The 27,610-nt window shown below is 42.5% G+C and overlaps 1 protein-coding gene across 1 annotated transcript in view; it reads left to right on the top strand.

Annotated features, from left to right (window-relative positions):
* The window catches only part of KIF12 (kinesin family member 12), a 496,125-nt gene that overhangs the window by 220,263 nt on the left and 248,252 nt on the right, over positions 1-27,610 (top strand). Inside the window, exons 4-6 of the mRNA XM_086955175.1 lie at positions 22,696-22,817; positions 26,277-26,352; positions 27,386-27,528. Coding sequence (XP_086811301.1) covers positions 22,696-22,817; positions 26,277-26,352; positions 27,386-27,528 — 341 coding nt within the window. The remainder of the gene's footprint in view (positions 1-22,695; positions 22,818-26,276; positions 26,353-27,385; positions 27,529-27,610) is intronic.

Raw genomic sequence — 27,610 nt, 5'->3', positions numbered from 1 at the left:
ACATCCAAGCTGCACTTAAAAAATGCATGTGAATGCAAAAACCTCAGCACCCTAGCATGCCAAAGACATCACCATCAACAAATATCTATCCACAGACAGGACAGAGAATCGAAGAAAAACAGGAGGACTGATGACCTCACTCTACCTAAGTATTCAAAGCAACTCATCACATCAGCCAACGCTGAAATACTGTACTAACACTATCAGTGAAGCTGCCAGCATAGCATACATCAGGACAGACCCAACCCTGTTTCAGTTAATGAAATGATTGAGGATACACCTGTTTAAAGATAACTACATTATGTTGCACAAACAATCTAACTTTCAAACCACTTGACTGCATTCTTCCATTTAAAGCTGTGCAGTGCACTGCAGCCTTTTGAATATGTTTGCGCTATACAAATGCTACAAATGTAGATACATACTTGCTGGAGTTGAACTGCCACATTGAGGCCTCTGCATAGATGTACATACATGTATGTAAATCCTTCCTCTCAACCCTACAACAACATTTTGTCGACCTTCATTGTCAGGCTTATGCCTCTTCCTCCACGTTTCCTATCTTTACTGTCTTAAATAGCAGAGGTTTCCGCTATTATAAGCCTACGTTGCAGTAATAAATGTGGGAGGTACAAGGGTGAGTGATAGGGAATACTTCCTACAAAATTTGAGGGGCAGACTACTACAAACACCACTCAAAAAAAGAACAAACCCATTGCTTTTTACAAACCATACTTCTTAAGTTACTACAACCCTAAAAGTGACAAAACAGTAGCAAATGTACTCTAGCCCAGTCATCATGCTAGTCAAACACCACACTTGGGGCCACTTAAAGCCACTGCAAACCACTCTGATGAAAAAAATAATGAAGGCTGGGACTTAAAAAACTCCAAAAATAATAGCAGATAAGATTGAAACAGACACTCACCGTCGCTGCCTCAATTCAGGAAGGACATCAAGATCTGGCTCTTCGACTGAACCACAGATCTTCCCTCCCCTACAGAACCTTGAGACCCTAACGGTGAGTAGTCACTCTTTACAAGAAACCTGATTGAATGATAGATTATTACAATATATATACATTTCTATTTCTTGGTAAACAATTATATATGATTATTGAATAATTTGTGTTATTTCACATTTTTCTAACAACCATTTTATAAATAACATTAAATTACACTTTTACACTTTTTAAAAGATTAATAATAATGTTAATGAATTAATTACACATAACTTTTAACAAAATATGATACATATTAAATAAAAATTAACATGTTACTGTGGGTGGGATTTAATTTTTAAATTATTCTTTAAGAAATCCTATGTAGAAATTAAATACATACATTTAATTACTTATTTAATAAACATTAATATAATGAGCAGTAACATATTTTATTAGTTCTAAGTTTAAAATCCATATTTCAAATAATTGTAAATTTATATTTTTTACTAAAATATTTTACTTTATTTTTAAAGAATAGTACATTTTCATATATTTCACTACACCTACACTTCGGGAGAGCTCTACCTACCTGTGAAAAGTTGCTCGTAGTAACTTTACACTCCTATATCCTGTTGTAGAAGACTCTACCAGAAGCTGGAGGCATGTAAGCCTACACAGAATTGCATCCTCACGTGGAAATTAAGAAAAGCAAAACAGCATAGATGTATACCTAGGTGCAGTAGTAGGTTTGCAAATGAGTAAATTTACACATATAAATTTAAGTGAATGAATAAGCCCCTTTGTATTAAGATTTATCACCAAGCCTTTTAATGCTATTTCTCCATCAGACTTCTCAGATTCCACATCCATGCAATCATGTTTGCCCTTGTATGAAAACTGTTAGTGAAAGGACTTTGGGGCCACCCTTGAGTTTCATACCTCTGAGGTCTTTTTTTGCATGTTTCCCCAGTTCCATTGCCTGCTCTCCCCCAGGGTGTTACCCACCTCAGCTGCATCTAGATGTGCTTAATTTGAGCTGGTGGTTGCAGGTGGGGCCCACCAGCACTCATTTTTGGCGACCAGCATCTATTTTTCCTCGACAGACTTAGACCACAAGCAAGAGCGAGAAACACACAATGGGGAAAGAAAGAGGAAGAAAAATATGTAAAAAGGATTACAGGTAGAAAACAGGAACCCGCAAGAGTGAGATAAATGGTCAGAGAGTACTTGGTGATGGATTTAATTGGCATTAGGCGGAAACAAGGCTATGAAGCCTTTTGTTTGGCATGCTGATATTCAGTAGCACTGGCCGGGGACTTCTGAGCAAAAGATTGGACCCCAGGACATGTCCTTCCACAAATTAAGCACTAGGGTCAAGAAAATACTCATTTTCCTAAGTGTATTCAGTTGGGACAAGAAGGTGCTGTAAAACAGTCCACAGCCACTCTCATATGCATGTTATCAGGGAACCTGTCCCTTTTTCATGGCCCGGCTACTTCCGCATAGAGTTGGGTGAGTCACTAGAGGCTTAAGGCTGGCTTCAATTGGATGCCTACCTTTGGCTCAATCCAAGCTCACCTCGGGCACTAAGGACAAAAATGAGCTCAGCCCACCCTTGCTGTAGATTTTTGGCACCATGCTTCTTGGTATTAACACATTTTCCAAGACCCCTTGGTGCTGTAAAAGAGGGCTAGCGAGCTGTGCAGGATGGGGCCAGCAACACTGGCCCCAGACGAGCCACCCAGAGCCACATGCATTTTGCAACACTGATAGGCCATGTCAAACCCAGGAGAAGTTATGTAGGTCCTTTATTTATTCGCAGTGTTAAGAATGTCCTCAGCAGCTCTGGCAGCCCTTGCAGGGCAACACCTTACACTCCAACTGCACATGTTCAGCTGTCATTGCAGTTTTCCATACATGCAGATCTGTAACACCTAGGGGGTGTGGGGTGCTTTCTTCTGGGCAAAGCATCTTTTTATCATACCTGTTTTCATTGACCAAATCTTCGCCGACAGCAATGCATGTTTTTCTAGTTAGAATAGTGAAGGAAAGTCCAGATTTTATTAAAGACACAGAGGCGAACATTATGCTTTCTGAACTTGCTTCTTTTGTTATAGCAGACACAAATCGAAAAACTATACTTCAAGCAACCAGTGAATTACAGTGGATCACAAACTACAAGTTGAAGGGAAGTAAATTGAGCCTATAGGGAAATCCCTGGAAACCAACTATGTGTGTCTTCACACCATCCTTTCATTCATTGTATTCTTCAATCACACATTCATAGCTCATATTGAGCCAGCCTCAATTCCAAGTATATTCACAGACTAAAATGTGGTGCTTACAATGTTTTATTAGTATAAAATCTTTTTGTCTCAACACATAACATTTCTGAAATACTCCAGAAAAAGTACACATAAACAATAAATTAAAAACTTTAGCACACTTTATACAATCCACTCCATGTGGTCATAAAATAATACATACACAGTTTAGAGAAAAAGCATAAAACATAATCATAAAACAACACTAGAGTTGCCCACTTAAAAAGCAGTTCTAATATTCTAATTGGATATTAATCTGATCCAATAGCCCTATGTATTTTACAGGGGACACTTAGTGCAGGAATTCCCATGTATCTCAAAGTCCCTCGGCTTTTTTGGGATTCCTCGTTCTAACATAGGCATCGACGTGTTTCGGTGGTAAAGACCAATAGATATGGGGCCACCTTCTTCAGGACAGTATTTCATATGGGGTCACTTCTTTCATTTGATAGAATTACTTCTTAAAAGTATCTATTGATTTCATTGATAGGTACAGTCCTACTGTAATCTTGTAAGTAGGTAGATACTCCAAGTTTAAAATTATATTTCTTTTCATTAAGCAATAAGGTATATATTCTTCCTTCACTTTTCATTCTTAAATGGAGGTAGCTTTTGGCCGCAAAATAATACCATGATACTGTATAAAATCCACATAGATATATGTCTTGTTAAAAATGTGAACTCCCGTGTAGGATATTGGGAGGCGGGAAATCTCCCTATTATTTCTGTCGGGTTGACTCTTGAATTATCTTTTCCCCGATCAATCGAAAGTCTCTAGTCTGTATATCGTGGACTGCCTCGCTCCACTCCTTGTTCTGATATATGAAGGGAAGTAAAGCCACAACTCATCCATGAGGTTAGTCTATACATAGCGGTAACCAGAAGTAACTGCCACGTTTCTTGATGTGAAGAGAAACTAAATCCCATAAATGAAATGGAAGAACATCAGAAGAAATCCAACAGAAACAATAGAACAGCTTCTTTCGAATCCCCAGACCACTTCTTGGGAATATTCAGAAGCCTGAACGCTTGAGCTTCCTATGTGTCCTTCTTCAGGGACTTTGTGAACTCCCCCCTGTAACAGCTATAGTGGGCTTTGGGTTCTTTATTGGCCTCTTCTGTCTGGAACTGGGAAGACAAACGCTCCTAATTGATGCTATAAGAATCATGGGTTAATAGAAAAGGGAGTGAAAGATGGATGGTTGAAAAGAAGTAAAGGTGAAAGTAAGGAAGGATGAAAGAAAGATGGGGTGGGTGAAAGGAAAAATGGATGGATGAGTGGATAGATGGATGATTGGGTGAAAGGATAAGTGGATGGATAAGTATATGGGTGAATGAAATGATGACAGAATAAATGGAAATCTGAGAGTGTGAATGGATGGATGGATGGATGGCGTGATGAATAGACACATGCATAAATGATGAATGTGTGAATGGATGGATGCCTGGAATGGGCAATGGATCGATGAAATGGTTAAAGACTGAATGATGGACACAATAATGAATGGATGACAGAATGTAAAGGTAGATTTGGTGGATATCAGAGGCAAGGGAGCTCTTCTATTGAGAGTCTGGCTCACTTGCTTTACTTGCTTGGTGCCATCAGTGCTTTGGTTCAAGGTGGGGGTATTTTAATTTGCTGGCTACTCCATTGGTCCTGTTGAGATGAACTCTTAACACACTAATAGAGAGAGGGAGGTAACGCCACCGTACATCCTCCCCTGTCAAAATACTGCATCACAATAGAATTTCCCTATTTGGGACTACAAGTGCGGGCCCAATTTGGACATCACAGGAACATTGTCAGGATATGTGAGGGGGGGGGGCATTCTTTTGAAAGAGAAAGCCTCACACACAGTTTGCGTCATGCTTCATCATCGGCAACCTCTCCCTACCCTGGTAGCACAATGCCACCTGTATAGGCTAAACATTAGGGCAGAAACATGTTGGCTTAGGGAAACTGTTTGAGCCATTGTCCTCAAAAACCATCTCATTCTTGTTATTAGATATACCTAAGGTCTCCATTATTAAAGGGAACCACAAGGTATTTTTAGTTCATCTAAATCCCGCCATTTGTCCAGTAGATCTTAATTTAACTCCTTTGTTCGAGTCCACCAGGAGGTTGAGTTTTTCGTTATCTTGCCAGGGTGGGGAGAGGTTACTGATGATGAAGCATGCCACAAACTGTGCAGGAGCCTTTCTCTTTCAAAAGAAGGCCCCCTCCCCCCAGTATCCTGACAGTATTCCTGTGACGTCCAAATTGGTCCTGGACTTGTAGTCCCAAATAGGGAAACAGTCCGTCTTTTTACTGTTTGAGCTACCATACTCTATTGTGATGCAGCCTGTTGAGATGAAGCTATAGGAAGAACATAGAGTTGTAACAACTGAATATTAAAGAAGAATAAAGAAAATATGTGGTATAGAAAATGACTATAGGAGTGAAACAAAAACATAATTATGTATAAACCTATTAAATTCACTGAAAAAACCATAGGTTTCACACCAGTTATAGTTAGCTGGAAATTTTACTGACATAAAACCATTGAAATTCCCACGTTATAGTTAGTTGAACCTCCACTCGTTGTTTGCCGTTATTTACAGAATAGCTCTGGAGGTTCCGGCACCAGCCTGAAAAGACCTTCGACTCAATAAAGTGGCCTTTTTTCTCATCGTCATGCTGCAGATGGGTATGCCAAAAGGATTTATAAACCTTACTGCATTGCTTTATGACTCACCAACAGCCAGACTCAGGCTTAATGGCATATTATCTTCCCAATTTCAACTCTCTCGAGGCACCAGACAAGACTGCCCACTGTTGCAGCTACTTTTTATAATAGCATTAGACCCTTTTGTCAGACATCTACAGGAGAGACACCTGCACAGAGGACTCCAATTTAACACAGGCCATCTACTTATTTCACTTCATGCGGATACCATCATACTGTATGTCAGCCACTCTCAGAAGAACATAGAACCGCTCTTTAGAGACGCCATCCACTTTGTCGAATTCTCAGGACTGGGCATAAAATGGGGAAAATCTATAAATGTTCCCGCTGACACCCTGCACTACTAGGTGGGAGTGTGAATTCCCCCTGACATGGTGTGATGAATCCACCAGATGTTTGGGAACACAAATTCCTAAGGAGGTCGACCAGCTTGTCTTACGGAACTACGGTCTAGCACTATATACACTGGAACAACATGTTGAACGCTGGATAAAACCTCCCCTCTCACTGGCCGGTAGAGCAGCTATTATCAAAATGGTGGTGCTCCCTAAATTCTCATATTTGTTACAGAATATCCCCATTCCACTGCCCAACAGTTTCTTCTGAAAGATTAGGTCCCATTTGATCTGACTAGTGTGGGGTGGTGTTAGAGCTATGATTGGCTGGGACACCCTGACTCTGCCATGCAAGAGGGGGATTCTTAATAGCCTCATCGATTGCAACACAAATAGTGAACTGTTTACTACCACTTTGCCCCCGACGCCATGACCCACGGACATTTGGAGCCCTTTAAAGAACTATTTGCTGGAGGAAGAGTCCGTTCCAATGCAGGGATTGTCCCCACTGGGGTGGGTTGACCCACAGTTTCTGCACAATGTATAGAGATATTTTGCATATAGATGAAGCCAAATATGCGAAATTACACATTGTAACTATGTTGCCATGACCAAGGCCTTATGTGAATAAGTCTCACTTGGCAAATTTTATTCTGGTACTTCACTTGTTTAAAATTGATGCTACTGTACTGCTGCATTGAATAATAGATCCATATGATTGTTAATTTAACATGGAAAATGGTAAACAAAGCTTATAAAAAATACTTTTTGCTGACATCACTGATTACATTACTGATGACATAATCCTAGCCCTTGATGGCAGGTACACCCGGTGGTGGGGAACCTACTGGGTAGTCAAATAGCGTTTGTATGTATATATATATATGCCTAACGTAGATGACTCGCAATCCTTTCAGGATCTACACGCACAGATTCTACAGTTAGATGCGAACTATGTCTGCATGGGAGGGGACTTTAATCTCCTGTTAGAGCCTGCACGAGATAGCACATCTGACTCCCCTGACACAAAAGCTCACGCTTGGCTGGCCCTTTTTGACCTGTGTGAGGTAGTCGGACTTATAGATGTGTGGCGACACTGCCGGGCAAGGGACACTGCATACCCTCACTACTCCGCACAACATGACACGTGGACACAACTGGATTACTGGCTGGTGTCCCCTAACTTAGCTACATGGTATACATCATCCCAACATTTGCCTAGAACGCTCTCTGACCACTCCCAGTAATATTGGCGCTTAGAGTCCCACGCCCGGAGGGTTGCGGAAGCCAGTGGCATTTTCCCAGCCAGGCCCTGCTTGACGAAGTTTTCCGTTCTGGGATACATGATTCCATCATTGAATATTTTGAACTAAATAAAGGATCAGTTCAATCCTGGGTCACGCTTTAGGAAGTGTTTAAGGCATGTCTCAGAGGGGTCTGTCTCTCCAAGCATGCTGGGGTACTGAGGGACCTGAGACAACACACTAATGAGCATTAAGCAACAGCTAAACGTGCTTGATCAAGAACAGGGTGGAGGACTCACTCAGGCTTCACAAAGATGTCGTCTAACACTATTAACTGAGTTTTGGGAGGCAGCAGAGCGAGAGGCACACTTTTTAAGTAAATACGCAACTGCATGATGATATGGGGAGGGGAAGAGATCAGGCCGCACATTAGCGCGACTCCTGTAGCCCCCACGGAGTGGTCATACATTGCCTTTCTTCACTCCACATGGGGATAGGCACCCCTGATATTCAAGATGAATTCATAGGTTATTCTACCAATTTGTATAAGACACGAATCGCACGCAGCAATGAAGATCGCACGGCATACTCAGAGGAAATTGCACTAGTATGGCTTGATAAAGTACTGCAGCAGTTCTTGGCAGAACCCTTTTCCACTGAGGAAATAAACAGTGCCATTGATGCCATGAATGGCTCAACTGCCCCGGGTCTCAATGGTTTTACTGGGAATTTCTATAAGTCCTATAAAATAACATTAGCTGCCTACCTTCTTGAGGTTTATAATGAGGCTCTTGAACGGCAAGTACTCCCCCCCCCCCACATTGCCGGAAAGCAGTGATCATCTTGCTTCCCAAGACTGCAAAGGATCTGCTCCACTGTGGTCATATAGGCCTCTATCCCTGTTAAGTCTTGATTACAAGATTCTGGCAAAAATGCTAGCACTGAGGCTAGCACTGCTGCTGGACATATTTATTCCACCCGCACAGTCGGGATTCGTCCCGCACAGATCAACGGCCTGAACCTCCACTCGTTGTTTGCCGTTATTTACAGAATAGCTCTGGAGGTTCCGGCACCAGTCTGAAAAAACCTTCGACTCAATAGAGTGGCCTTTTTTCTCACTGTCATGCTGCGGATGGGTATGCCAAAGGGATTTATAAACCTTACTGCATTGCTTTATGCCTCACCAACAGCCAGACTCAGGCTTAATGGCATATTATCTTCCCAATTTCAACTCTCTCGAGGCACCAGACAAGACTGCCCACTGTTGCAGCTACTTTTTATATTAGCACTAGACCCTTTTGTCAGACATCTACAGGAGAGACACCTGCACAGAGGACTGCAATTTAACACAGGCCATCTACTTATTTCACTTCATGCGGATACCATCATACTGTATGTCAGCCACCCTCAGAAGAACATAGAACCGCTCTTTAGAGACGCCATCCACGTTGGTGAATTATCCGGACTGGGCATTAAATGGGGAAAATCTATAAATGTTCCCGCTGACACCCTGCACTACTAGGTGGGAGTGTGAATTTTCCCTGACATGGTGTGATGAATCCACCGGATGTTTCGGAACACAAATTCCTAAGGAGGTCGACCAGCTTGTCTTACGGAACTACGGTCTAGCACTATATACACTGCAACAACATGTTGAACGCTGGATAAAACCTCCCCTCTCACTGGCCGGTAGAGCAGCTATTATCAAAATGGTGGTGCTCCCTAAATTCTCATATTAGTTACAGAATATCCCCATTCCACTGCCCAACAGTTTCTTCTGAAAGATTAGGTCCCATTTGATCTGACTGGTGTGGGGTGGCGTTAGAGCTATGATTGGCTGGGACACCCTGACCATGCCATGCGAGAGGGGGATTCTTAATAGCCTCATCGATTGCAACACAAATAGTGAACTGTTTACTACCACTTTGCCCCCGACGCCACGACCCAAGGACATTTGGAGCCCTTTAAAGAACTATTTGCTGGAGGAAGAGTCCGTTCCAACGCAGGGATTGTCCCCACTGGGGTGGGTTGACCCACAGTTTCTGCACAATGTATAGAGATATTTTGCATATAGATGAAGCCAAATATGCGAAATTACATAATGTAACTATGTTGCCATGACCAAGGCCTTATGTGAATAAGTCTCACTTGGCAAATTTTATTCTGGTACTTCACTTGTTTAAAATTGATGCTACTGTACTGCTGCATTGAATAATAGATCCATATGATTGTTAATTTAACATGGAAAATGGTAAACAAAGCTTATAAAAAATACTTTTTGCTGACATCACTGATTACATTACTGATGACATAATCCTAGCCCTTGATGGATACACCCTGGGCACAAAATGAAAAAAAATAAAGTTTGGCAGGTCCTCACAGTTCAGCAGGAGTCAGATCGAACCTCCATGTGGTTCAGCGGGGCTTCCCCTGCAACATAAAAAACATAAAATAATAAATAGCCTAGGTTAAGGGTCCTTGAGGGCAGACATATACGTATAAGCTATCACATTGTTCTTTCCAGTAAAAAAGGTGGAGGGTCATGGCCATTGCTACATTGGAGGCTGTGGGCAAGTGGGCACACATCCAACACAAAGAAAGGCTCTGTGAATCTGTAATTCTCAAACCTGACTCCATTTTAGTCTTGCCCTCACGTAGGCCTGTGAAGTAGGCCCAACAAACAAGTGGCCTGGCCTTCTGAGTTTGTGCATATATTAACTTGGGTATTTCTGACTCTGAATGAACTGCAGAGAGAGTGACCCTTTTCACCTGAAACTGACCTTTTGCAAAACCAGTTTCACTAGCTGATCGTTGTCTGAGTTTTTCAATCACTGTTCAGGACCTTGTTAACCTTCAGTTTCCTTGCACATATCTTATCCTAAACAATATCTAAATTGTTTCTTTCCTTACGACTTTCTTTTCTAAACATGGTTTTTTGCCATGCGTCGTGACTGCCATCTGGTGTTGCCTTTTACGTAGGCCTCAGAAGTTAGTCTGCGAGCAAAGCAGTCTGACCTTTTGTGGGTCATGTATACATTAACTAAGGTTTTCTTTGTGCGCTGGAGTTAATTTCAGAAGCTGGCCTTTCACCTGGAATTGACCCTGCCAAGCCAATTTCCCTGCAAGATCGTTATCCACTTTCCCAATCACCATTTAAGACATTTGTTAACTTTTAAGTTTCTTTACGTTTCTGTTATCTTGCATATTATCTGGAACTACTTTTCTTTACTGTTTCTTCATTTCATGGGTTACGCTTTCAATTAAGGGTTTGTCCGGGCCTTCCAGATTATTATTTAGATATGCCTAAATATTAACTTGTGGGTTGGGACACTGTAAAATGAGCTTTACTGTATGATGCTGTGTGATGTCATGTATTTTCTATTGGTTGAATTTTGGTGCAGGGGCGTGCATTTTAAATGTATCTTTTTGTGTATAAATAGGGATGTCTCACCTTAGTAAAATTGAGCAGTTTCTTGAGTTGTACACCGTGTTGTATTGCTGGGATTTCTGCTAGTAGCTGCCGCTAATAAATTTGATCTCTGACGCCACCTAGAAGTATTCCGTGTCTCTGTATACCAAGGCAAGGGAACCCAGAGGACTTTGGGTGTGTCCCTGGCGCCGCTGGGTATTTGATAACCCAGTTCTTCAGTTGGCGCGGCCAACGTGGGGCGACTTCAGTGGTACCGGTCTAAACCCGAAGATTTGGAGGAGCCACGTGAGGAAATTCTGGAGGAGGGCCCCCACTTCATCGACCCCTGCATGTCGATGTGAACCAAAGGTCTTTTCTACGAGGCTTCCTGCTTTCCAACGGCTATGAAGGACTGCTGCCTTGGACCCTCCGATTGATGTTTGTAAAGCGAGACGATAGACGGTCTTCTGGTGGTGTGACAGATATTTGGTTAAGTATAAGTGGGTCGCTCCCAAGACTTTGTTTGGTTCCTTGGTTTTGATTTGGTTGCTGCAGTACCCAAAGCCGAAGGGCTTGTATATTTACAAGTGTATCATTTTTTGATTCCCTTTGAAGTTTGAAACCAGACTAGTGAGCAAGATGCCTGGTCTTGGTAAATATTGTAATTGGTTTGTTTCTGGTAGTAACAGGGATTCCCGATTGGAGGATTCATGTCCGATACCTCCGGTTGGAACTCCGACTTATGAGCTCTATTCTAAACACGGAGTGGGCCCTATTACTTATAATGAAGTATGGGTTCGCTACACGAAAAAAAATGGTGTTTTGCAATGACCCCCACATGGTAGTTTTGAAACAGAGATTTTAGACAATCTAGAAGTTAGGCTATTTAAGAAGAAAGCCCGGCCGGCAATGTTTGACTCTTTCTGCCTTTGGCGTAAGGAAGCCAAACAGCGAGAAATTAAGCAAGCAAAGAGAGATAGGAAAGATAAGAATATGTCAGTACTACAAGCTGCTAGACCGTTTAAGGAAGGTGGAGAGGAGCGTGCAAGTGAAGTCTTAGATAGACAGTGTTGCATGGCCATAGATAAATGTTATCCGGCCTTGCCATCTTCTTCTCCGAAAGTGATGGAAGACCTTGAAAAAGATCCTTTGATCTCTCATTTACTGAGATTGCCTCCTCCCTATGTGCAGGGTGCTACTGCGCCTCTATTACCCCCAGTTGTTCCACCCTTTGTTGTTCAGCCTGCTGCTATTGTTCAGCCACCCGGTGCTCCACAGATGGTTTTGCCTCCTCCTGCGTAACCCATTCTAGGGTCGCCAGCCTTGCTACCAGCTTTGCCTCAAACTCCTTTACTCCTTTGCCTTCTGCTTCTGCATCTTCGACTTCTACTGTTCTTGTCCCTACACCTTCTTTGCCTCAGAATACTTATTCTCCTGTTCTTATGGCTACTTCTTCCCCTTCTGCTCGAAAACGAATGACCGAGACTGTTGTTAATCTGTTGTCACCATTGTTTGGGTCACTAAATATGACACCTGTTTCGGAACGTAAACAGAGTCGTAGTCAGCTTCCTAGTTCTGAAGAACGGACAGTGTTGGATTTGTTGGCTCGTAGGTGGATTTTAAATGCTCCAAGATATAATTTGCCAGCAGTTTATGGATGTTTTCTTTCAGTGGGAACCGCCTAAGCAAAGGTATGTTTTTGATGTAATGTGTACTTTTCTGCGTCAGGAATGGGAAGATAATGAGTGCGGTCCGATTCCGCAGGATGTGCTCGATGTTCAGTCAGATTCTGCTAAAGGGATGATAGTGGAATCTGATGTTACAGATGCCGTAGAGACAATACTTGCTTTCAGATCTAGACTTTCGCCTCAGACATTGTATGAACCTGATTCCTCTGTTAGGAGGAAAGTGAAACAGTACCCTATGAGAGAAGTTCCTCCTGTATGGAAAGAAGCAGTTCAGGCTAATGTAAATTTGGGTATTCTGGCCGCTCCGGCTCATTTTCAGCGAGTATGGGTACATGTCCCTTTGAAGAGAGCAGAGGTCTTGGCTCTTAAGCAGACCTTACCTGACCCTCGTAAGAATCCTGCTGGTTATTACAAGGAGTTGTCCCAGACAGTTGAAGCGTGTATTATGAATTTAGCTGACATCGATATGTTGATGGGTAATGTAGTCCCCCAACCTTTGTGGGCAAAGATTCGTCATGAGAATCATGCTGCTGAATTAGGTGATACATGGGCGAATATTGTTGCTGCAGATGGTAGACAGGAGGGAGGTGCTAAACCTGACATTTTAGTTTCAGAATTACGAGGTAGAATTATTAATCTGATGAAAACAATGATGCCCGATTTACGAGTGAATTGGGATAAGTTAGCAGCATGTAAGCAGAAGAAAGACGAGAGTGTATCTGATTTCTTCACTAGGTTTGAAGAAAAGTTTATTGATCATAGTGGTCAGGGTATGAGTACGGAGGGTGGTCAAAGGTTGTTAGTGGATACCTTTGTCTTTACTTTGCTTCCCGAACTTTCTAATAAGTTAAAGGTCTCTGAGAGTTCATGGGCTGTCTCTTCGTCGGCCCAGATATTGGCTACTGCATAATATTACGAGAATAGGGATAAAGATGAGAAGGATAAAGTGGAGAAGAAAACGAAAGAGTTAAAGACGAAAGTTCTTTTGCAGCAAGCTTATCCGCCTCGTCAGAATCAGCCTCAGTTTCAGCAACCTCCACAATTTCAGAGATTGTTACAGAAGCCTGAGCCTTATGTTCAGCGATTCTTTCCTGGCCCTAATCAGTGTGCTTATTGCAGAGAGGAAGGCCATTACAAGAATAGTTGCCCGGCTTTGTTACAGCGTGCGAATGGTGTATCTGGTCAGAGAGGTCGTGGTAGTTTTCAGCAAGCTCCTAGGGGTAGGGGACGTGGTGTGATCCCTCAGAATGAGCGTTCCTCTTCCCTACAGAATTCTGCGAATTATTTTGACAGACAGAATGTTCCGAGTGGTCAGTCTTCCCAGTACTATGTTGAGGATTACTGTGTCGAAGGTGAGAGTTCTAGTTATAATGATAACTAGGACAGCCAAGGACAAAGTGAGGGAGTAGTGTCAGTTCCAGTAGATCAGAGTGGACCTTATGTTGAAGTTATTACATCAGGTGCGGCAGAAACTTTTCTTTTAGAGACTGGTGTGATGAAGAGTTCTATTATGCACTCTAAACTTCTGGCGCGACCAATGTTTCAGTAGGATTTTCAGGCGCCCCAGTTCGTAATCCGGTTTCTAGTCCTTTGTCCCTTTCCATTGGCCCTTGTGAATTGGAAGCTCCACTTATTCTAACGACTGGTTGTGGTGAGAATCTGTTGGGTTTGGACCTGCTGAAAAGATTGTATGCGACATTACATTGTTCTCCTTCAGGAGTACAACTTACCCTCGGTAAGAAAGTGATTTCCCCAATGTATTTGTCTAAGGATTGTTTGCCACTGGAATTGCGTTCGCTTCCTGATACACTTTGGGCTACAGGTCCAAATGATGTTGGTCTTTTGCAGATTCCACCTTATGTTGTCACCCTTAGGTCAAATGCTAGGCTACCTCGTATTCCCCAATACAAGATCTCGAGTGATGGTGAGAGAGCTCTTTTAGCGATTGTTTATGATCTGGTTGAGAAGGGTGTAGTTGAGGAAACCAGAGGTAATGTTTGTAACAGTCCTGTTTTGCCTGTCCTTAAACGTACTGATGCTTCTCAGCCACCTGTGTACCGGTTTGTGATCGACCTTCGAGAGGTAAACAAGATTGTCGTGCCACAGTTTCCTGTGGTACCTGATATTACTGCTTTGTTGACTTTGATTCCTGCTTCGGCAGCTTGGTTTTCTGTCATCGATTTGAAGAATGCTTTCTTCAGTATTCCTATTGCTGAGGAGAGGAGGGATATTTTTGGCTTCTCATTAGGAGGCTTCCAGTTTTAAGAGAGCTCCCCAAGGTTATTGTGAAAGTCCCTCCATCTATAGTCAGGCGTTGAAAACTCAGCTTGACGGTTTTGTGTTACCTGTTGGTGCTACTCTTATTCAGTACGTCAATGATTTGTTGATTACTGCTGATGATGAAAAGATTTGTAAAGAGGCTACTCTTTCTTTGTTGCGGTATTTGTCTGACCTTCATCATAAAGTGTCACCTTCAAAGTTGCAATATTGTCGCCAAGAAGTGACCTACTTAGGTCATCTCTTGTCGAAGGAGGGAAGGAGATTGACCCCAGAACGAATTCAAGCAATTGCGCAAATGAATGTACCATCCACACAGAGAGAAGTGCGTGCCTTTTTAGGTATTACATCGTATTGTAGACAGTGGATCCCCAATTTCTCACTGTTGGCGAAACCTCTGTTAGCATTGACTCTGAATGATACTCCGCATCCTCTTCCTTGGTCTGACGAATGTCAGAAAAGTTTTTCTGAACTACTCGATGCATTGTGTTCGGCTCCTGTGTTGGGTACTCCAGACTATAGTAAGCCTTTCACGTTGTACGTGCACGAGAGAGAAGGTTGTGCGTTGTCAGTGTTGACACAACCATTTGGGGACAAGCATCGTCCATGTGCGTATTTTTCAGCAACGTTAGACCCAGTTGCTAAGGCGTTGCCGAGTTGTCTGAGAGCTACAGCTGCAGCGGCTGTTTCTATCCGACAGTCTGCTGGTTTGGTATTGGATAATACGTTGATTGTGATGGTCCCACATGCAGTGGATACCTTATTAAACAGGACTAAGACACAGCACCTTACTAGTGCACGTCTGTCAGGTTACGAGTTGACATTGTTGGCTAGTCATGTGCACATTAAAAGATGTAATGTGTTGAATCCAGCTACGTTGTTACCGATCTCTACAGAGACGGATCCTCAGGAACAGCATGATTGTTTTCTTCGTACAGAGGAAGAAACGAAGGCTAGAGTTGACCTAAGGGATACTCCCCTTACGGATGTTGATGGTACCCTATGGGTAGATGGTTCGTGTTTTTAGCTTCCGAATGGTGAAACCACTGCAGCGTATGCTATTACAACTTTACATACAGTTGTTGAGACAGCACCCATACCACAGAATTCTGCGCAAGCAGCAGAGTTGATTGCACTGACTAGAGCGTGTGTGTTGTCAGAAGGAAAGCGAGTGAATGTTTACATGACAGCCAGTATGCGTTTGGTGTTGCCCATAGTTTTGGGCGTTTGTGGAGAGAGCTTGGGTTCCTTACTTCGCACGGAACGAAAATACAGCATGGGCAGTTGGTGAACGAACTTTTGGAATCTCTCACTCTCCCAAAGCAGATTGCAATTATGAAGTGTAGTGCGCATTAGAAAGTTGTGGACGATGTTGGTTGAGGGAATGCGTTTGCAGATGAAGTTGCGAAGGAAACGGCAAAAGACATGATGAGCCGTATGTATGCTGCAGGCCCAGCTAATTGAGTTATGCCTTGTGGAATGTGCGAAGACACAATAGAAATTGTGAAAATGATTCAGGCTCAAGCGACTGAGAAAGAAGTGAGTGTTTGGAGAGAGACTACGGGTATGTTGGATTCGGCAGGTTGTTGGGTTGAGTTGTCAGAACACCAGCGATGGCTGTTGCCAGATGCGTATGTGCTCCCAGTAGTTACAATGGCTCATGGAATGGCTCACATAAGTTCGAAGGGAATATGCAAGTTGTTGGCTCCAGTTTGGCAGAATGCTGGAATTCCGAAATGTGCAGAGAATGTGGTGAAACATTGTATGATTTGTCTGAAGTATAATCCTGGTAAGGGAACTCCAACTCGAGCTGGTCATTTTGCTCCTCCGATGTATCCGTTTGAGGTGATACAGCAAGATTATATACATATGGAGAGATGCAATAATTTGAAGTATGTCCTTGTGGTTGTTTGTGCCTTTTCCAGGTGGATAGAGGCCTACCCCCTAAAGGATAGTACTGCCTTGTCTACAGCCAAGGTTTTGTTGAGAGAGTACTTTCCTAGGTATGGTTTGCCGAGAATTGTATGGTCGGACAATGGGAGTGAATTTGTGGGTCAAATCATGAAGAAAGTATGTGCTGGTTTGGGAATAAATCAGAAGTTCCATGCAGCGAATTACCCCCAGTCTGCTGGACTTGTTGAATGTTACAATGGTACCTTGAAGCCGAAATTAGCTAAGGTACAAGCGAGCACTGGTCTTACATGGCCGGATGCCTTGCTGTTGGCTCTTTTGTCAACAAGGACGACTGTGCATTCTCGAGTGGGACTTAGTCCGTATGAAATTGTGTTTGGTCGTCCTGCGAATGTTTGGGGTGTGCCTCGTCCTAAAGAATACAGCAGTATTGAGTACCCTATGTTGGTGGATTACTTACATGACTTGACTGCTAAATTACGTGTTCTCCACCAACAGGTCTATGACAGTTTGCCGACAGCTACTACAGATCCAGGGCACACGATCCAACCTGGTGATTTTATCTTGACGAAGAATTTTCAGCGATCCAAGAATTTGGAACCGAGATGGGCTGGTCCCTATTTGGTATTGCTGGTCACTAGAACTGCTGTTAGAGTACCTGGTAAAAAGAACTGGGTGCATGCCTTTACCGTATGATCAGTGGGTGAGGGATGGTATAGCTGACACAGATTGCGAGAGAGTCCCCACATTTGTGCCCTTTAGTGATGCTCATTTGACATGGACACGGTCAGAACGCGAGGATGATGATGTTCTGCAAGCTGCTGTGCCTCCTCATCTAAAGATTGACACCACCAATCCAGAACTTTTATTTAAGGATCCAACTATACCTTATAAAGAACGCTACGATTTAAGGCCAAGAAAGCCTATTGCCATGGACAAATAAAACCACATTTTTTTATATAGTGAATTACACCTTGTCAGATTAGGAGACTTTTTTTTTTGCTTTTTCCTTTTTCGAGTCACCATCCGGACTCAGCTGCAGGGTCACGGCAGGAAGTTCTTAAGGGGTGAGCCGCGTATTGACACAAGGTCTGTGGTTCAGGGTCGTTAGTGCGATCTTGGCGCACACTTAAGTGAAGAAGGAAAATTGCCGTGAGCAGCACGTTATAGGATGGAGTTTCTTGAGTTTGATAAATGTGTTAGGAAAGTGGATTCTAAAGTCCGAATATGTATATTGATCCGTAGCAAATGTTTTTTAATAATGTGTTTTCTTATGCTTGTGAATATTACGTTAATTTGTGTGGTTTGGATTTACTATGTCACACAATTGCCACTTACATCTACCTCCCAACCTACTCTTTCTTTTTCTACTGTTTCTCCACATGAGTTTCATACGTTACCTGAACATGAACAGACACGAAGATCAGAATTTGTGAACAATTCGTTTATACAGATGTTGCATCAGCATCAGCTAGTCATAAATACCACGAATTGTTGGGTGTGTGGTCTTATGCCACATACTACAGATAAGGGAATGCCATATTTGGTTTTGCCTTTTTCGTCTAACGGGTCAGTTTGGGCACTCCAATCAATGTTTATCTATGCGAATGAAGCCTCTCCTGTACGTTCCGTCAAAGACAATGCAAGTAATAAAGCCTTGATACGGGGAATAGTTGATTTGATTAGAGATATTGATGCGTATAACGTTATCCCTAGAGATGAGGTACAAGCATATGTCGGTTGGAATAAGACGACATATAGTGTTAGCTTGACGGAGAAAGAAAGGCAGTGAAGGTCTCCTCCTATTTGAATTATACCCCATCGAGGTCATCTCTGTTTGCAAGGTAATGGTCAGAATCCGAGAGCTAAGCTTGGTAAGAGTGTGTGTGTTCACACATACGTTTATACGTCCCAAAAATCTCCTCCGTTCGTGCCAGCTAAAGGCACGTATTTTGTTTGTCACGATAGAGCATACACATGGTTGCCATCTGATTTTTCCGGCAAATGTTACGTGGCATTTGTGCTTCCCCCTACATACACTGCTGTTTTCGACTACCATAAGACAAGATATAGTAGAGGTATTATCAATGCGAAAGATACTGTCGCACAAGAAGCTGGAGACTTTTTGAAGGGTTTCCTACCCTTTTGGGGTCCTATGGCTAATAGTAGGAATATTTGTCAGCTTACGAGAGTGGTTGAGGCCACTATAAATGAGACTGCAGGTGCCCTTAGCAATATTACAGCTGAGCTTCAAGTGGATCACCTTTTGACATTACAGAATCGTTTTGTTTTAGATATTATACTTGCAGATAGAGGTGGTGTATGCAAATTGATTAGATCAAGTTGCTGCGTTTTCATACCAGATAATGCCCCGACAGTGTACCAAGCCATCTCTAGACTACATAAGATCTCTGAGTCTATTCATGTGGACGAAGGTAACTGGTTGTTGATGGGATGGTTATGGGAATCGCTGTCCAAATGGGGATGGAAGATTCTGATGTTCCTTCGTATGTCGTTAGCTATCCTTTTCTCGTGTTGTTTATGCATCCAGTGTGGTCCCGCCATTTGTAGTCTTTGTGCTACAATCTGTGTGAGAAGACCAGTCCAGAGAGAAGTGAAGGATAACAAGATGATGTTACAGCAATACCTTGATGACCTGATGAGAATAGATATAGACCTAGATTCAGATTAACATGAGTTTAGGTTGTTGCCTAGGTAATGGCAAAAGGAGGGTCTGTGGTTCTGTAATTCTCAAACGTGACTCCATTTTAGTCTTGCCCTCACGTAGGCCTGTGAAGTAGGCCCAACGAACAAGTGGCCTGGCCTTCTGAGTTTGTGCATATATTAACTTGGGTTTTTCTGACTCTGAATGAACTGCAGAGAGAGTGACCCTTTTCACCTGAAACTGACCTTTTGCAAAACCAGTTTCACTAGCTGATCGTTGTCTGAGTTTTTCAATCACTGTTCAGGACCTTGTTAACCTTTAGTTTCCTTGCACATATCTTATCCTAAACAATATCTAAATTGTTTCTTTCCTTAAGACTTTCTTTTCTAAACATGGGTTTTTGCCATGCGTCGTGACTGCCATCTGGTGTTGCCTTTTACGTAGGCCTCAGAAGTTAGTCTGCGAGCAAAGCAGTCTGACCTTTTGTGGGTCATGTATACATTAACTAAGGTTTTCTTTGTGCGCTGGAGTTAATTTCAGAAGCTGGCCTTTCACCTGGAATTGACCCTGCCAAGCAAATTTCCCTGCAAGATCGTTATCCACTTTCCCAATCACCATTCAAGACATTTGTTAACTTTTAAGTTTCTTTACGTTTCTGTTATCTTGCACATTATCTGAAACTACTTTTCTTTACTGTTTCTTCATTTCATGGGTTACGCTTTCAATTAAGGGTTTGTCCGGGCCTTCCAGATTATTATTTAGATATGCCTAAATATTAACTTGTGGGTTGGGACACTGTAAAATGAGCTTTACTATATGATGCTGTGTGATGTCATGTATTTTCTATTGGTTGAATTTTGGTGCAGGGGCGTGCATTTTAAATGTACCTTTTTGTGTATAAATAGGGATGTCTCGCCTTAGTAAAATTGAGCAGTTTCTTGAGTTGTACACCGTGTTGTATTGCTGGGATTTCTGCTACTAGCTGCAGCTAATAAATTTGATCTCTGACGCCACCTAGAAGTATTCCGTGTCTCTGTATACCAAGGCAAGGGAACCCAGAGGACTTTGGGGTTTCCCTGGCGCCGCTGGGTATTTGATAACCCAGTTCTTCAGCTCAAATACTGTTTAAAGATTTGCAGGAAAGTGTTGCTTGTGTATATTGAGCAGTAATGACCAGCAGTCCCAATTCATTTGTGTTCTCCTCACTCACTGCCCGTCCCCTCCGATTATATGAACTAACAGCCTTACAGTAAAGTGGGCCAGCCAGACGCAACGAGGTATCAGGTAGCTGGGAGGCTTCATGCAACTGGGGATGCAGCCTGTAGCTGGGTTAGGGATGAGGGACTGCATTCTAATGACGTCACTAGCTGAACTGGCAGGGGCACTTTTGCCAGTAGGGTCTGCATTAGTAATCCAGGCAGTCTGTCCATGTTGCTTTAAAAACGTGTTTGCTATGAGCAGGATCTGGTATGGGCCATGCCACCGTGCTAGAGAGCTGTTTTTCTTTAACAGATCTTGAAATGGACCAAGTCTCTATGCTACAGATCATGGCCGTGTTCAGTCTGTTGGGTACTACAGTTTGGACATGGGAACAAAAGATATTGTGGCACCTAAATCAATTGTTTGCAATACTTTAAAGTGACATAATTATTCAGGTGCAAATCTAGTGTAGCTGGAAATCTCCTGGGCTTGTCCATCCAAATCTCATACAAGCTCAACTTAGGCCCTCATTAAGAGTTTGTAGGTGACACATAGTCCATCATACGTAGAGATCTTTCACCAGCCTGGTGCTGATCCCTGTGCATTCAAAGGTGCTGCCACAAGACTTGACAGTCCATCAAATTTTAAACCTTGTCTGACGTGATCTGTCAGCTGAACACCTGGCTGTCTTCTACCTAAACTGCCACAGAGCTGTCTTACCTGTGGCTCCTAAAGCTGTGGTGTGGAGGTCCGGTCTGGCTTTGGTCACCACATCGACCAAGCAGAAGCATTTCCAGCTGTAAGCACCAGGTTCTATCAAAGAAATCTTTGTACACGTCAATCAAACTCTGAAATGCTTATTGACAAAAAAAAAATGAATGGTATCCAAATCTCAGAGCAAATCCACCAGGGTTTCCTCAGTACTGAGCAATGGAGCAGGCACATATAGGAAAGAGAGGACTCATAGTTATACCCTTGTGTACACAAGTCTCGAATAATTGTCACATCACTAATTCTTACAACCAACACAAGCAGGTGTCCCTGCTGTGGAGAATGAGTGAGACAATCTTAACATTTTTACCCTAGGCAGGTCATCTTCACCTTTCACGCCCTGGGAGCCCAGATGAAATGGAAGCTCGACATCAGATAAGGACTCTTCATGTAGGCAACAATGGCATGAGCAAGAAGACATGGCTGAAGCAGGTTACAGTAACATCAATGTGATTAAATATGGTTCATTCTTTTGTACCAGTAAGAGATGCACTTACCTCTTGTAGGTCTCCGATGCTGCTGGAGTACTATGGCCACCTGACTCAGACATGTCCACTATTTCCATTCAATCTTGTGGGGCTGCTTTCTTTTTTCCTAGCCTCTGCTTCTACACTTAAACACATGCACTCTCTCTGGCAGTGCTGGGACCTGCAACATGACAGATTTGTGTGTGCAGGAGCATTGATTTGGTTGACTGACACTGTGAGGGTGCCCAGCAACGTGTAGGAGGTTGCAGCACTCAGATACAGAACCTTTGAATGATCTACTGGTGGTGAGTCATGTGCGTGCGCATGATAACAACCACGCAACTCGTTGATGACCCTTAGGTAGGCAATGTTAGCAAGAATATTCAGAAATGCCAGCCTTCGTAAACAGCTTGGCTATTAGTGCTTTTTCTTCCTGGAAGAGGAGACATGTAAATTAAAATCTTCACATGATCAGATCTTTTCAAGTTGATTAGATCATCTCAGATCTCAGTGGACTTTACAATACTGTGGAAGGGGACTGCATGGATCAATCAGTACTTGGGAAAACCTTACTTGTGGTATTTCACAGAAGACATATTTGAATTTCACTGAACCCTGGGATTTTGTCTCAGCATCTCACACATGACTTTTGGGTTTGATGCTTGTTGGGTTTTGTAGGGCATTCACTGCTCAGAGTAACACATTTGCCCTATTCTACGTACCCCTTTTTCCTAGGTGAACCATGTCAGTCAGGAGAAAGTCTTCAGGTTTGATGCAGTCTTCGATCCCACCACCTCTCAGGAAGAGCTGTTTGAAGAGTGTGGTGTAAAGCGACTGATTGATCTGGCGCTGTCTGGGTGAGTTCTATGCTGGGAGCGAACAAAGGTGCCATGGTGGTTGAGCTCCATCTCACAGATATGGCAGGCCTGGAAACAATGAGGTTATTCAGAAGGGAAGTTGATGGAGGTAGTTTAAGACATCTGACATCTTTGTTTTAAGGGCATTTGACCCTTTCTCACCATAGTGGCATCCTCCATCCTCAGGTCTGCTGATCTCGGCAGTAGGTTTTATAAAGCTTGGGTGGGCTCCAATATAAGAGCTCTTACATCTATCTATCTATCTATCTATCTATCTATCTATCTATCTATCTATCTATCTATCTATCTATCTGTCTGTCTGTCTGTCTGTCTGTCTGTCTGTCTGTCTGTCTGTCTGTCTGTCTGTCTGTCTGTCTGTCTGTCTGTCTGCCTGCCTGCCTGCCTGCCTGCCTGCCTGCCTGCCTGCCTGCCTATCTATCTATCTATCTATCTATCTATCTATCTATCTATCTATCTATCTATCTATCTATCTATCTATCTATCTATCTATCTATCTATCTATCTATCTATCTATCTATCTATCTATCTATCTATCTATCTATCTATCTATCTACCTACCTACCTACCTACCTACCTACCTACCTACCTACCTACCTACCTACCTACCTACCTATCTATCTATCTATCTATCTATCTATCTATCTATCTATCTATCTATCTATCTATCTATCTATCTATCTATCTATCTATCTATCTATCTATCTATCTATCTATCTATCTATCTATCTATCTACCTATCTACCTATCTATATATCTAGCCGATAATTGCCTTATATTGCATGTTTAGTAGTGGTTTCAAAACGTGTATATCATAAAAGTTGCATCCTTCCTGTGAATTTATGAAAATGTTTCAGCAGAGGATGTCGTTTACAGGCAGTACCTCTACTCTTTGCTGTGTTTTTGTGATTCTGATTGTCATTTTCAGCATGTTCTGATTAAGGACAATAAAATGTCAGCAGTTGCCACATGGCTTTCCTTTGTCCTGTTGAGCCAACTGCTTCCAATTGACAGAGCTCATACCATGGCTCTCTTATTGTACTGCTCCTTCTCAATATACGTTAATTTCAGACTTACTCTTGGGACTTTTATTAGTGTTTTAATACAGAGACAACTGATTTCTTTATAGAGATATATATTTTCTCTAAGTCAAGCGTACCATCCATGATGAGCTGAAAAATGATAAAAGCCTTTTACCACTCCAGGCACAGTATTGCAGCATAAGATTGGGAAAATACCATCCGAGCCAACCTAGAATAAATAAGAGCAACCCGACATGTGTTTCTCTCTTGTTGTGAGCTCTTCAGAGAGTTATAGCTTTGTCCAGACACAAGGGAGCACCCAGTATAAGGCAAAGTACATTTGAGGTGAGCAGATTCAGAGTGTCGCTGGGGTTGTAGGTTGCTCAATAGAGAAGCAGCTCTTAACCTGAACTTGAAAACTACACAGAGTTCGAGTTCCTTGCTTCCTTTTTTGCATAAGTTGTGTGACACTCTAAGCCTGAAAGGGTATTGTTTTGAGCTATATGTGTCTGTTTGTGTGTGTGTGTGAAAAGTTCCAAATAATTTCATTTAATTAATATTATTTAGTAAAGTATTTTATATTAAGCCTCTGCCTTCATTATTTTCTATGTGAGTGAGTTGCAGTACCTGTGAGTGGCCATATGTGGTGCTAGTGTTACTTCAAGGCAGAGCTGGATTACATTTACTATTTTCGGCTGAAGTAACTTTAGAAGTGTAGTTTGTCTACAGCAATACCTTATTCTTTTGTGGGTGAATGTTTTGTGTTTTGGCGGGTGAATGTTTGTATTTGTTTAAGAAAGACTGCACCCCGGCCCTCTAGATAATATATATACAATTCATAGATAAATTTACACTAGCAAGGAAAACAACATATGATGATGGGAGAAAACTTCCAAAGCCAGTTTAAACTGAACAAAAATAGAATCAGATAATTGCACAATAATTTATTGCAACAAAGACACATGAATTGTATTTCAAAACAGTCTCTATATTTGGAAAAAACACAGCTTCATTTGATGTAATGAAGGTTTTCAATTCTTGACTTGGTAGCACAGAAACAGCCAACACCATTCCCCCTGGTTCCTCGCACATTTACTACCAAACCGTAGGCGTATGTGTACTGCGATCACCACAGTTATGGTGGGGAACTCCACACAGAAAATACAGGCGTGGCTGAGGCATCTATAAGTAGGTTTGTAAATTGGGGTATGTAGTATTTTTATAGTACTAATTTAGTACTACTAAACAAACTATAAAATACAGTTTGTGAATTGAGCCCAATATATTTAGAAAAGGCTTTATTAATAATTAATTACCTAATTTAGTGTGGTTATATGAATGGCGATAACTACAAATATAAACACAATGGTTGCGATTGAACAGGTAATTAAATAGTATATTAAAAATAATCTCAACATATTAAATAAAATATAAATGTTTTTTATTAAATCAACGCTCTGCGTGATAAAGGTAGCCTACAGCAAACCACCTCCCTTTCTAGCCCTTAGCTAGGATCAAAGTGTCCATAAAGGTTTCCCAGGTGGCCTCAAACACGCACACCTTTTCTGGATAATAAAGTTTGATCGCACTGTGCTTTGCGAAGGCTGTAGCTTGGCTCTGTTATACTGCTCTGAGTTGCGAAAAGCAGAGATAAGGCCAGCTGCGCCAGCCCGTAGCCCTCAGCTGGGATGTCTGTAGTAGGCAGCTCGCTCGGATGCCCCCAAGGAAAGCTAAGATGCCTCTCTTCAAAGATGATTAATAATGTATGAGTAATGGATGTATTATCAACCTCTCATGAAGCACATTTTATGTTGTAGAGCCATGCAATTAATACTAAATGAACCCTGTGTTTATAAATAAGAAATGCTAATACAAATACATGAACACGTGCAATATGGGGCACATAAGCAAAAAAATGCAAAGCTGCCAACAAGTAGTGGGTCGAAAACAGGTCCTACTTGTTCGTCTGTCCTATATATGCTATGAGGTCAACATTGGTAAGGCAATTGCTGAAACACGTGGTCATTCGGAACTTGAGCTGAACGATGGACCTAGTAAAGACCTCTTTAATTAAGGTATTTGTACTCTCTCCCTACTAGATGTCTGTTTGCATAATTAGATACAGTATTATTGATTAATATGTATTTTAAATTATTGTATGGACATTAAATTAATTGGGAACCTTTTGCTTGAATTTTTTATATTTATGAGCTTTTCACCCAAAATAAATAATTGCTGACATTAATGACTCTGCCAACTGTAACCCTGAATCTCCCCTGGTCCCCAGGATTGGTGCTTGTAATGTCCTGCTGACTTTTCCTCTCTTGGCCTTCGTTTTCTGTTTCCATTCTTTCCCCCCTCTGTCATTGACCCTCTGTCTACCATTAGCAATCTCTCCCCAACTTGCATTATTTTTCAGATATTCATGCACCGTCTTCGCTTTTGGACAAACAGGATCAGGAAAAACGTACAGCTTAATGGGCCCCCTGACAAGGGTAAGCACAGCCCAAAGTGAGGGATACATAAAACGCCTGCCTGCATGCTTGTCTAAACTTGCTCTCTGTCTATCTTCCCAGCACCGAGGCTGCATGGGATGCTGCAGGGTTGCTGGTGGCAGCATGGAGCTGTGATGGAGTACTAGTGTGGGTGATCTGCAACTAATAGTATAGAGTGCTGGTTCTGGAAAGCTGCAGAATGGTGCAGCTGTGCGGGCTGAGAGGACCTGAAAGGAAGCACTGTGTGTCTGTCAATGTGGTTGTGGTTTGTAGTGGGTGGAGCATGATGCCTGGCTTTGGAGAACTTGTTTTGAGCAGGATGCTGTATATTGAGGAGTTGTGGTTTGTAGTGAATGTAGTTGGACATTGGCGTTCTGACTGTATAGAAGAGTTGTAGTAAATGGAATAGGGGCCCTGGCATTGGAGGAGTTGTAGTTAGTAACTGGTGTATGATTGCTGGCTGGGTGGAGCTGTAGTGAATGGCTGGCAGTGAGATAGCTCTAGGAAAACGTGGGCAGGATGAAGGGATTGGACGGCTTTCTAAAAGCAGTAGGGACTGGATGATTGTTGGGGAGCTATAGGGAAAGGATTACTTTGGGGAACTGTATGAAATGGGCTGGGAGATCTGTATTGAATGAATGAATGTCTGAATGGATTACAGTGGGGAGGTGCAGGAAATAGATGGCTGTGGGTTTGGGGAAGTACGGAGGGGTCTGGAATGGGAGGGCTGTGGGGAATGGATGCATTGCGGCAAACATAGGAGCACCGGCTGTGGGGGCTATAAGCTACTGACGCTCCTTTGACATCATTTCAAGGTCACCAGTCCATCAATCAGTCCTTGGTGCTCTCTTTTAATTGCCTCTCCTGCACTTAATTTTAGCTTGTATCTTTTTCATTCTTCTTTTTGGTAGCTCCCTCCTTGCCCCTTTTGATTTGTCTTGCTCTCCCTATCCTCTACCTTTACCCCCTGCACCCTATTTTTCAAAGCCCACTCTCCTCTCCCTTTTCACTTCTCTCTCTATACTCTCCACAGTACGAGGATCATTTGATGCCCCGCAGCCTGGCAGGCCTGATGCAGAGGTCCTTCCTCTACCTCTTAGAGCAGAGCCAGTCCCGTGCCGCGGATTTCACGCTCAGCGCATCGTACATTGAGATCTACAATGAGCAGGTACTGGAGCTGGGAGGATGGTGAGATCTACAATGAGCAGGTACTGGAGCTGGGAGGATGGTGAGATCTACAATGAGCAGGTACTAGAGC

The sequence above is a fragment of the Lissotriton vulgaris genome, chromosome 2_1, assembly GCF_964263255.1.
Source record: "Lissotriton vulgaris chromosome 2_1, aLisVul1.2, whole genome shotgun sequence".
NCBI classification, from domain to species: domain Eukaryota; kingdom Metazoa; phylum Chordata; class Amphibia; order Caudata; family Salamandridae; genus Lissotriton; species Lissotriton vulgaris.
This window is presented reverse-complemented; position numbering and strand designations above follow the sequence as displayed.